We start from the raw sequence: 11,545 nt of genomic DNA, 5'->3' as shown, positions 1-11,545 counted from the left end.
ACTCCTTCTTTGAGAACACATTGGGCTGTCCTAATGAATAACACAAAAAGAACCCATTTTGGTGGTGTTTTAAATTTTTCAATGTGCTCTTCTCAGAAAAACACTTGTAAGATAGACCACACAGAGATTACTGTGTCCATTTTATAGATGAGGAAACCAAGGCTGACTCGGATCCCAGAATCCCTTTGGTGTGGTTGTTCTGAAAGGAGCATCCCTTCTCCCCTCTCCTTTGCTGTTGGAGGCCATCGATCGGGAGCTAGAAGGGACCTTAATGGTCATTAAATGCAAACATTTTATTTTACAGCGGAAGAAACTCAAGCCAAAAGATAATAAAATTAGCAATAAACATAATAAATCATTAATAATAATAATAACTAGAATTTATATAGAATGAGCAGGAAAAAGGAAAGGCAGTTTTTCAACGATGCAGGTGCCATGATTGTCATCCCTGGGAAAAAAGTCTGCAGAAGCTCATCAAGCTTGCTTGATGCTTGGAAGGAAGTTTGGTGCTGGGGATGTTCCATGCTGAATTTGGGGTCATGGGACTTGGATTCAAACAGTGCTTAGTACCAATATGATCTTGGGCAAGTTTATTCTGTGGAAATCTCACAAAGGACACCGAGTCGGAGGGTCCAGATTTAAGGTGGATCTGCCCCTTTGATCTCGGACACAGCCTCATCTGTAGAATGAGAAGGCTGGACTTGCGGCCTCAGAGGTCCAGTCCCAAATGAGCACCTCTGTGGTCAATGTGAAGTAAATTCCCTTCCATCGCTCAGGAAGAATGGGCCTGAGGCCAAGCAGAGAAGGTTCTCCAAGCAGAGGGAGCCGACATTGGGAGCACAAAAGCGAGACATCCTCATATAGCCAGCAGATACTCGTGGGGGTTAGCAAGTGGGTTGGATTTGACATGGAAAACCAGCAGTGAGGTGCCTGAGCCGCCATATTGGGGCTGAACTAGAATTAAGCTTTCTGGGATTAGGGGATCTTGTCAGAGTTATAGGGCTGCTTCTATGCTGTATACGGACCATCGGGCAACTGCTTCTGGATCTCAATCACAACCTGACAGTTCTGTCTCATAAATTGGTCAGGGAATTTAAGGGCTATTCAGAAGAGTAGAGACCTGACTTCGAGGGTCCTCCCCTCTCCAGAAAAATTAAAAAGATTCCACCAGTTATCAAGGTTCTCTTGGACGTCAGATGGATGTCCATAGAATTAAAGATGGCAACAAGTGGTCCAACCTATAGCAGAACAGCAATTCCCCTCAGCAGCAACCCAAGGCAGCGCTGCACTGGAAGTGGAAGAGTGATTGTTTCTGTCTGGCCAGAAACCCTGAGGGCCTTCTCCTTCTAGATGGATGCTCACACACATACGTATGGGTAAGAGAGGCCATTCTCTGCCTCATTTCTAATCTAGCCTTAGTCACTAAATGAGTGAGACCCGTTAAAGACCTTGGCTCTCCCACTGCATCCAGAGCCATTTCCCATCCTCCTGATCTTGCCACTGGGCCCGGAAGGCTCTGGAGGGTGAGGCTGGTCACTTAAATCCAATTCACTTGTATCCCTGAGGTCATGGTTCTTTCTGAGTTCAAAGGACAAACAACAATCTAGGTACTTAGCAACCAAATTATTTTATGGGCAAACGCTCACAGGATGGTCAGAAAAGCCACACAAGGACACTCAAGGTCTCTCTTACGAACTTTAGAAGGATTGTATGACAAGGGAGACACTGGCACAGGACTGCCCAGTATGGTAGCCCCCATCAGAGAAGGGACCGGGCTCTATGAGCAAAGAGAAAGGAAATGAGAGATGCACAAAGTTCGAGAAGTCACCCCAAATATTAAAGGGACTCTTTGTGTCCGACCCGTGGCAGAGCATTCCGAGACCATACTGGTCTGATCGGCCACACTGGACACACTGCGACTGGACTCTAATATAGTGGTTTCATTTTGGTCCTCCTCGAGAACGAAGAACAACGACCCAGATTATTAGATAGGGGTCCTTTCTGGATCACAGTGCTCCTGACAGGGCAGACTGGGCAGGAGTGAACCCTGGTTTCTGGTTTGACCAAGGGAACAGTACCGCCTGCTCGATTCAGGCTGCAGTCAACCATGATCATCCAACTCCTTGCACCCCAAATCTCTCAGTGATCTTGACCCTCTGATCAAAGATGGCTGATGGTGCACAGTGGGAAGATGAAGTCAAACCCCATCTCAGAGGCTTGCCACCTTTGTAGGGCCAGCTAAGCCTCTGCTTCCCCACTTGTACTTGTAATGGTACAAGAAGTCACCTTCATCCATGCTATCTTAGAATGTTGGAGCTAGAAAAGAGAGACCTAGGGAAATTAGAGACCTAAAGAAATTAGAGGCCTAAAAAAATTAGAGAGAAACCTAAAGAAATTACCCCCAATCCTTCCGCACTTAGGAGAAAACAGCCTGTTGGGAGGTGAGGAGGGGGTTAACCAATGACAAAAATAGGGAGTCTCTGATAGGATCTAGGACTTTAGACTTGATTTAGTCCTTTGTGCCAAGGGACCTCTCCCGATTTGCTCCCATCTGCCCTGTCTTTCAGCAGCAGCACATGGGCAAGCTTTTTGGTTGCCAAGGCTCATCCCTGATCACGCAAGCCCTGACTCCCCTTGGGTCTGAGTTATTAGCCCCTTTGGAGGGCCCTCCACCAAGCTCCCCATTTCCCAGGTAGGCCGTTGGCATGTTATGATTGAATGACAGGATCTCCAAGAGATCCTGTAGCTCCAAGTCCCTTAACCCAAGGAAGTCAGCTTTTCTTCATCCACCAGATGTCAGGGAGCATCGAGGATCCCCCTTCCCTACAGGCTCCTGGGCACGCCACCACATCAGCACTGGGATCGGATTTGTTACAAAGCCACTTTATTTCTGAGCTCTCTACCTTCTGCCTGGTTCTGAACCTCTCGGGTCTGTACGTGCAGAACTTCCCCTCATCTCCCTCCACTCCAAGGCACTGGACTTCCTCCCTGGGAAGTTGCCACCTGAAAAGGGGACTAGCTTCTTAAAGAAGGAAGCCAATTTATCTCCTGCTTCCCCAGGAAGCTACTACTTCTAAAAACCTTAGGCTAATTTTGTTGCCATACTATAACTTCCCTCCATCATCCCTCTCCCCATACATGTGGACACACTCATAGCCAGCCACTGCTGTCTTCCCAGAACCCCCCAAAAAGCAGTATTTGGAGCCCATCTAAGGAAGACAGATTCTTCCCTCCTTTCTTACAGTTGGGGTGCTGTCACTGAGACTCATTATTCAGCAGCACTGGGTGGGTAACCTTTTTTTTTGGCTGCTAAAGCCGAGCCCTGACTAGACAGCTGTGACCCCCATGGGGTTTGTACCAGGTCTTGGCCAATGGCCCATCCTCTAGCTGACTTAGCACAACACGGGCACTCAGGTGGTACCAGGTGCTCATCTGGGCCGCTAGGCACTGAGCAAAGGGCCTTAAATGACAGAATAGGAACTTAACAGAGGGGTGATAATGGAGAAAAGCCAACCCGTCCTTCCAAGAGTCACCCCTGAGACAGTGGGAGACGGACACTGGCAGGCCCTAGCCACAAGCTCTATCTCATGGCTTCCTCAGGGAGAAGGAGGAAGGCAATGAGACTTTGGTCTAGTCTTGGAAAGGAGAAGGGGCTGCCCATTCTACTGAATGCCCCATGCCAAACGGTGGCTGGTTATGAGTGTGAAGGAAAGCAGTTCTTTACATTAATAAGGAAACTCTGAAAGGCAGGAAAGGGAGGAGAGGGACGTGGGAAAGGACAGGGCCAAGAGGAGAGAGAGAGAAAAGAAACAGGAAGACTCCTGTCCATCTAGAGAAAGTGAAAATCTTTCCAAGTGGCCGGTCATCTGAGACATCTGAAAACAGACCAAGAAGGAAAAGGTCAAAGGGAGCGGAACTGGGGAGGGGGTTCTTCAGACGAAGCCCACAGGAGGGGTCTGGGGTCTGGCAGCTTCCAGATTTGGGGAAAGTGACAGCGGGGAGAACGCAAAGGCCACAATCGAGGGAGGGGGTGGAATTTGATTTGCCGGGAGCTGTCAGGGCTCCCAAGAAAGCCGGATTGTCCGGAGCCCTGCACTGCAGGAGGGTGGGACAGGAAGCAGTCAGGACCACCTTAGTACTTGGGGACTTTGCTGTAGTCTTCCGAGTGGACGTGCCGGCACAGGCAGATGGACAGCATCATCCCCAGGAGCTGGAGAAACACAAGCACAGAGTCAGATCGTGGAACAGGCCTCCACATCTCCAGGATTCAAACCAGTCCAGATTATCGAATTAGGAGGTCGTGGCGCTGGTTCAACCCATCTTTAAAACTGCCAGGAATTGTGGTCTGCACCCACAATAAGTCCCCCTGAAGGCTTCATTTCTGAGGGGCAGGGTATGTGTGTTGTTTAAGGGAGTCTGGCAATCATACTTGTGACACTTTCTACCAACCTGTCTGACCTTAAGCATTGGTCACCTCAGTCTTCTCACCTGTAAAATGACCTTGAATTCAGTGACCTTTAAAGTCTCCTCTAGCTCCAAACTATGATTCCCATGATCCTTTGAATAGACTTAGGAGTTTCTAGGTTTCAAGATTTCTATCAGTCAGTCAGTCAGTCAGTGAATAAGTGCCGACTATGTGCCAGGCATTGTGCTAAGCATTTGGGATACAAAAACAAAAACAAACAAAAAAGAAAAGAAAAGAAAAAAAACCCCCAAATGAGTCCCGTCCTTCAGGAAGTCCTCAGTCCAAAATCTTCACCCTGTGGGCAGCCTGGGGATGAGCCTCTCAGAACGTAGCGGGGCTGGTCCTCCCACAGCACACCCAGGCCATCACCAGCCCAATCTCCGAGGCTTTCCTGGCAGACTGGGACTTGTCAGAGTTTCTTCTCCTGGGGTGCAGGAGCCCCTGACCGTGAGCCAGGGGAGGATAACTCAGGGACATCCAATGGAATATTAGAAAGCCGTCCCATATTGGAGAAGTGGGATTTTAGTTGTTAGTTGTTTTTTTTTTAATAATGTGTTTGTGTCAACCAATTAACCACATTGGCTTTGGCATGGGGATCAGAGTTGGTTCAAATTTCTGGTTGCATCCCATTTCCCAAACTCCCCTGGGTCTCCACTTCTTCCCAACAATAATACCATCCATACATTCATTAAACACATCATTTACAAAGCACTTTCTAATCTTACTTTCAACCAAGTAGTGATCTTACTACATAATGAGCAAGTAAGTGAGACAGGGCAGGGCTGGACTCCCCAGATCCACAGATAGGAAACTGAGGCAGACTTTCTCAAAGGGACAAAGCTGGTGGGGAACTCAGGCCTTCTCACGACCAATTAAGAGCTCTTGCCATGAGGCCACATTGTGCTTCCCCTTCAGAGGTTTCCCAGGATCTTCTCCCAAGATGAATTTAAACTGGCTGCCCTGGGCGGTTAAGGGGGAGAATGCAGGATTTCGAGGTAGGAAGGGCCTTATCTGCCTCGACTCATTTTACATTCCACCACCCCAAAGAGGGGCAGGGTCTGCCCAAGATCACATATTTAGGCAGCCAGAGGGCTAAGACCTGAACTCTGGACCTCTGACCTCAAACCTCTTCTCTATTGCCACCCCATGCTTCTCCTGGAGCAGTGAGCTCCGGAACCTCCGCCAAGCAGGAACGTGGGAACCGGTCAGTAAGCCCAGAAGGGGTCAGGGCCAGAATGGCCAAGGACGCCAGGAAGAGCAGCGGAGCCGGGTGAACTGGGACAGCTCATGGACCACAGTGGCCCAAGGGAAGCTCTGGACTCAGAGATTCAAAGTGGGAATGAGATCATACAGCCCATTTGTCCAACTCCCACAGAGAAAAGAAGGGGCTCGGGGGTGACACGGGCAGGAGAGGCTCTCCTTCCCGGGCTACTAGAGAAGGGCTATTCCAAGAGCCGCCCACTTTGTCCTTCTACCACCTGCCACCCTGTCTCAAAGGGGGCATCCCTGGGGGAGGACGGGGCAAGAGGAACCAACCTCAATGACGGCCACTCCGATGCAGGTTCCGAGGATGATACCAAGGTTATCCTCTAGCCACTTCTGCACCTTCTCCATGCAGCCCTGAACAGTGAAAAGACAGCTCCGTCACAGAGGAGGAGGAAGAGGAAGGGGAAGGGGAGAACAGGCCCTTCGAGACGGGCAATCCCTCCCATTCTTTGGGGACTGAGGGAGGGAAGAGGGGAGGCTCCATTCTCAGTGCAGCTCTTCACGCACCTTTTGGAAAACGGGCCAGTCGCTGGGATCGTTGATCACGGTACCGTTGGGGACGCAGAAGCCGGTCCTTAAGTCCTCCTTCTTTATGTCAGGTAATTCCCCAGTGCCACAGGAACAAGGATAGCTGGTGAATGTCCTGTTCCTGAGGATGATGTTAGCTGTCCAGTTAAGGTAGCTGCTCCAGCCACAGCATTTCACCTGTCACCAACACACACCCAGAAGGAACACGGTGAGACTGAGCTCTGTGTTGGAGGTGGGCTCTGTGATGGGCAAGGGACGTTACCGTGGGCGGGCACTCATCCTGTGACGGCCACAACCTCCCTTCAAGGTCTGACTTTCTCTGTTCTAAGATCTTTCTCAGCTCTAACATTCTGTGTTCTCCAGTCCCTCCAAACTTGAACATTCCACATTCCCCCATCTTCAGTGCTAATTCTCGCTCTGATATTCTATATTCTAAGCCTTTTCCCAGTTCTGAAATTGTTTTAAGGCTATGACACTCTGTTCTAAGATGCCATCTGTGTCTGACATTCTATGTTCTCAAGCCCTTTCTAGTTCTGACTTTATTCCAAGATCCCCCTCAGCTTGACACTGTATTCTCTTTCTTTTAGTTTTGACATTCTATGTTCTCCTGCCCCTCCAAACTCAGACATTCCACGTTCCCCTGTCCCTCTCAGTGCCCATTCTAGTTTCCTTTCTGATATTCTATATTCTAAACTCTTTAGGCTTTCTAGCACTGACATTCTATGTTCTCCTGCCCCTCCAAACTCAGACATTCCACGTTCCCCTGTCCCTCTCAGTGCCCATTCTAGTTTCCTTTCTGATATTCTATATTCTAAACCCTTTAGGCTTTCTAGCACTGACATTCTATGTTCTCCTGCCCCTCCAAACTCAGACATTCCACGTTCCCCTGTCCCTCTCAGTGCCGATTCTAGTTTCCTTTCTGATATTCTATATTCTAAACTCTTTAGGCTTTCTAGCACTGACATTCTATGTTCTCCTGCCCCTCCAAACTCAGACATTCCACGTTCCCCTGTCCCTCTCAGTGCCGATTCTAGTTTCCTTTCTGATATTCTATATTCTAAACCCTTTAGGCTTTCTAGCACTGACATTCTATGTTCTCCTGCCCCTCCAAACTCAGACATTCCACGTTCCCCTGTCCCTCTCAGTGCCGATTCTAGTTTCCTTTCTGATATTCTATATTCTAAACTCTTTAGGCTTTCTAGCACTGACATTCTATGTTCTCCTGCCCCTCCAAACTCAGACATTCCACGTTCCCCTGTCCCTCTCAGTGCCGATTCTAGTTTCCTTTCTGATATTCTATGTTCTAAACCCTTTAGGCTTTCTAGCACTGACATTCTATGTTCTCCTGCCCCTCCAAACTCAGATATTCCACGTTCCCCTGTCCCTCTCAGTGCCGATTCTAGTTTCCTTTCTGATATTCTATGTTCTAAGCCCTTTCCTAGTTTAAGATTGTTTTAAGTCTATGACATTCTGTTCTAATGTACCATCTGTATCTGACATCCTATGTTCTCCAGCCCTTTCTAGTTCTGACCTTCTCTGTCCGAAGATCCCCTCAGCTCTGCCATAGTCTCTTGTTCCCTTCAGTTCTAACATTCACTGTTCTCCTCTCCCTCCAAGCTCTGATAGTCCTGCTCCCAGATTAAAAATCCTCCCTTCTACGGGCCCTTCCTTCCAGTCCAGGAAGAGAATGGTCTGCTTCAGGAGGTGGAGTTCGCACCACGCAAGAATGCTAAACAATTCCGTCTCAAGGGTTCCGTAGTAGAGGATTTTTGTCTTGTAAAGATAGAAACCCAGATTATCAAATGCCCGGGGAGTCTAAGTCAGGGGTAAGTGATAACTAGCCTGTATGAACTGGTCCCCATTCTGCTGCAGATTCTTTGGGCGACATCGGATCAATTCACTTCCTTCAGTTTCCTCATCCATAAAATTAAGGGGACTGGACCACAGAGCCCCTCAAATCAGCACAGAAATTCTCTGCATCCCTCTATTTTGCCACCCATCTGAGGTGCATTAGCTCCTGGAGCCAGCAGGGGGTGCCCCGAGGTTGTTAAATCTAGTCTTAGCTCCCCCCAAACCACAGAAGGAATCTACAGCTGTCTCCCTGCAGATTTCGAGCCGGGAAGGAACTGAGAGATCATTTACCACAAACTTCTCGTTTTAGTCGAGGAAACCGAGACCCAGAGTGACGAACCGTGGGGCAGTGGAAAAATCATTGACCGGAGCCCAAGGACTGGCTCAATGTCTACCGTTGACATTCACTAACTACCTATGCAGTCCTGGACAGATTGCTCAATTTCTTGCCCTTGGATTTCCTCGTCTCTAAGATGGGGAAGGACTTGTTTCCTCTTCTAGCAGACGAATGAGGGTCTCAGCTTGCTCCTCCGGTAGATGAGGAGCTTAAACCAACCGCCTCTGAGGTCACTTCCATCCCCCGCCCTGTGAGCCTCTGACCCTGAGATTCTTGCTCAAGGTCACACAGAGAGCGTGATCCAGATCATCTGACTCTGATTTCTCTGCAACATCAAACTCGACTCAGAGTGGATGGAATATTTCTAGAATCAGACATTTAAATCTTAAAGTCCCTAAAAGCTGATCCCATTATTTTAATAGAAGAGGTGCCTTGTTCAAGACCACAAAGATAATGATCAGAGATCACGGGACTTTGCATCTCCAGAAAACCTAAAGGCTTGCAATGAGCTTCACAAACATCACCTCGGATTCGATTCTCACAACTTTGGGAGGTACCTGCTGTTATTATTCCCATTTCAAACCTGAGAAAACTGAGGCAGACAGAAGTTAAGTGACTTCCACTCTAGTAAGCTTCCTATTAAACTACTTCCTACATTAAATATTTCATTCTTCAGGGGGACATAATCCCTCGTCTTCCTTTCTGTTCTTTGCAATTTTTGTCTCTTTTTATAAAGGGAGAGGAACCATCCTTATGTTCCTGTGTTGGCCCATAGACTCCCCTGTGTTCTTTTTCTTTTTTTTTTTTTTAATAGTTTCCATTTACCACATATATGCATGGGTAACTTTACAGTATAGACAATAGCCAAATCTTTTGTTCTCCTCTTCCCCCCCCCCCCAGATGGCAGGTCGACCAATACATGTTAAATATGCTAAAGTATAAGTTAAATGCAATATATGTATACATGTCCAAACAGCTGTTTTGCTGTACAAAAAGAATTGGACTTTAAATCAGCCTGTGAAGGAAATCCAAAATGCAGGCGGACAAAAATAGAGGGACTGGGAATTCTCTGCAGTGGTTCATAGTCATCTCCCAGAGTTCTTTCGCTGGGTGTAGCTGGTTCGGTTCATTACTGCTCTATTGGAACTGATTTGGTTCATCTCGACTCCCCTGTATTCTACTGTGATGCAGAGGAAAGCACACAGGGTCCCCCAGTGCCCACCAAGATCCAAGAAGGCATTTTCATGCATTTCAACAAGACTTGCCCTGTCCCTTGCTATTCCCCGGCCCAGGCTGACTGAAGATGAGGGATAGGACACTTTTGCTGAAGTCAGTGCAAATCTCCTGCCATTCTCCCCTTCCCTCCTCCCAGCCTCCAAACAAGCATCATGCATGACTCAGGATTCCATATCAAAAAGGCCCAGATGGTCCAGGAAGTTCAGAGGCTGCAGTCCCACTTCCCTCTCCCCTAACATCATACCTCTGATTGTATATAATCCCAAGCATCCTGAACAGATTTCTGTTCATAGTTGTCAGGGTCGTAGGTCTCGATAAGGTTTTCCACTATGGTGCTCATCTCCTTCTTCACCTAAGCAGGGGGGCAATGCAGCAAGAGAGTCGGGTCAACTGATGTCCAGACCTTATTGTAAGATTTCCCCCTCCCCAAATGCTAGCCGTGAGCACTGTAGCAGACATCAGGAGGCTTCCGGATACAGAAAAAAGGTGTCAATGTTACCACGGGATGGCCCCGTCCTTTCTAACTACACACTGACAACCTGTTACCAGCTCAGATGAGACATCCCTAACCACGGAGCCATGAAGTACTTCCTCTCCCAGGAGCCTGCTTGGAATCACCTCCCCCTTGGACATCACGCGGCTCTGTGAAAGGTCCTGACATTGCGTTGGCCCCAGTCCTTCCTCCATTGCAGGACAGATCACCCAAATGGAAGCGGAGCACCACGGATTTTGAGTCTGACCCATACTGAGATCCAGGAGCTCTTCCTATAATGCACCTGAGAGGTCTCTTTTTGAAGAGTTCCAGAGAAGGAAAAGGTTCTTCCTGCCAAGGGAAGCCATTCTTCTCCAATTGTTAGCAAGTGTCTCCTCCTTCTCCCTGCCATCCCCTGCTCCCGGTTCTGCCCTCAGGGGCCAAGCAGAACAAAGCTCACCCTGCTTTCACAGGACAAGACTTTTCCAATGTATTATCATTCCCTTGCTACATTTTCTCTACCCCCCAATGCCTCTAACTCATCTTCGGAATCGTGGCTCTAACACCTCCTCCCCCTCTTCCTGCCAACTACAGCTGAGCCTGAGCCAGGGGGAGGCTGGGTGATTATCAACAATTCAGCTAACTTTTGGTGTTTCAGAGAACTTTCTATGACAATTGCTGAGTTTCCAATATGTTGCCTGGGAGGGAGTTTCCACACCAGGAGTTCCCCCTATCGAGGAAATCACAGGCCCGGATCAAAAACTAGGAGTTTTTCTAGGAGTCAGAAGAACAAAGAAGATCCAGCTGAGTCCCTTAGTTGGAACTTTTTTTTTTTTTTTTTTAGCAAATCTGATGAACAAAGAGGCTGATTTTTTAAAAAATTATAAATCAGAGAGCAATTGCTTCCCTAAAAGAATTCAACTCGGGAGGCTTTCAAAGCATGTTTAACATAGGACTTAACTCATTATTTGCAGCTTTTCAGGAACATGTCCGTGTGAAAGGAAACAGACCTGTAGTAAAGGGGTGTTGGGAGGCAAGCTGCAGGGAGGGAGGAAGGTCAGCATCTCCAGAAGCGCAGCTGTACAAGAGGGCCGGCTCCCTGGGTGCTTCCTGGGTGCCCGAGTCCCTTGTCTAACCTCGAGGGCACTGGCCCCTGAGCATGCGGCAGAATCCGCCCGGCCCCAAACTCGGGGGCTGAGGGAGCCAAGGAAAGCCCCCCTTTCCTTCTTGAGAAACCCAAGGGGGAGAGAGGAGAAGCCTGCACAGGAAAAGTATGTGCAGTTTCTGATTCTGGGGCCAGGATGACACAAGGAAGATTTCTGCTTTTCTTTAAACACAGACAAGGGGGAGCCCAGTGGATCGGGGGGGGGGGGGGGGGCTAGCTCAGGTT

At 48.4% G+C, this 11,545-nt stretch overlaps 1 protein-coding gene across 2 annotated transcripts in view; it reads right to left on the bottom strand.

The window, feature by feature from the left end:
* Positions 1 to 274: 274 nt before the first annotated feature.
* CD82 (CD82 molecule) overlaps positions 275 to 11,545 on the bottom strand; it is an 86,973-nt gene continuing 75,702 nt past the window's right edge. For both annotated transcript variants that reach the window (XM_074273659.1, XM_074273660.1), the window contains exons 6-9: positions 9,928 to 10,035; positions 6,239 to 6,436; positions 6,002 to 6,085; positions 275 to 4,210 (exon numbers count right to left, since the gene is read on the bottom strand). In XM_074273659.1, the coding sequence (XP_074129760.1) occupies positions 4,133 to 4,210; positions 6,002 to 6,085; positions 6,239 to 6,436; positions 9,928 to 10,035 (468 nt within the window). In that variant the 3' untranslated portion in view covers positions 275 to 4,132. The remainder of the gene's footprint in view (positions 4,211 to 6,001; positions 6,086 to 6,238; positions 6,437 to 9,927; positions 10,036 to 11,545) is intronic.

This window comes from Sminthopsis crassicaudata, chromosome 6, assembly GCF_048593235.1.
Source record: "Sminthopsis crassicaudata isolate SCR6 chromosome 6, ASM4859323v1, whole genome shotgun sequence".
Taxonomy (NCBI): domain Eukaryota; kingdom Metazoa; phylum Chordata; class Mammalia; order Dasyuromorphia; family Dasyuridae; genus Sminthopsis; species Sminthopsis crassicaudata.
The sequence above is the reverse complement of the archived record's forward strand: the minus strand, read 5'-3'. Positions and strand labels throughout refer to the sequence as shown.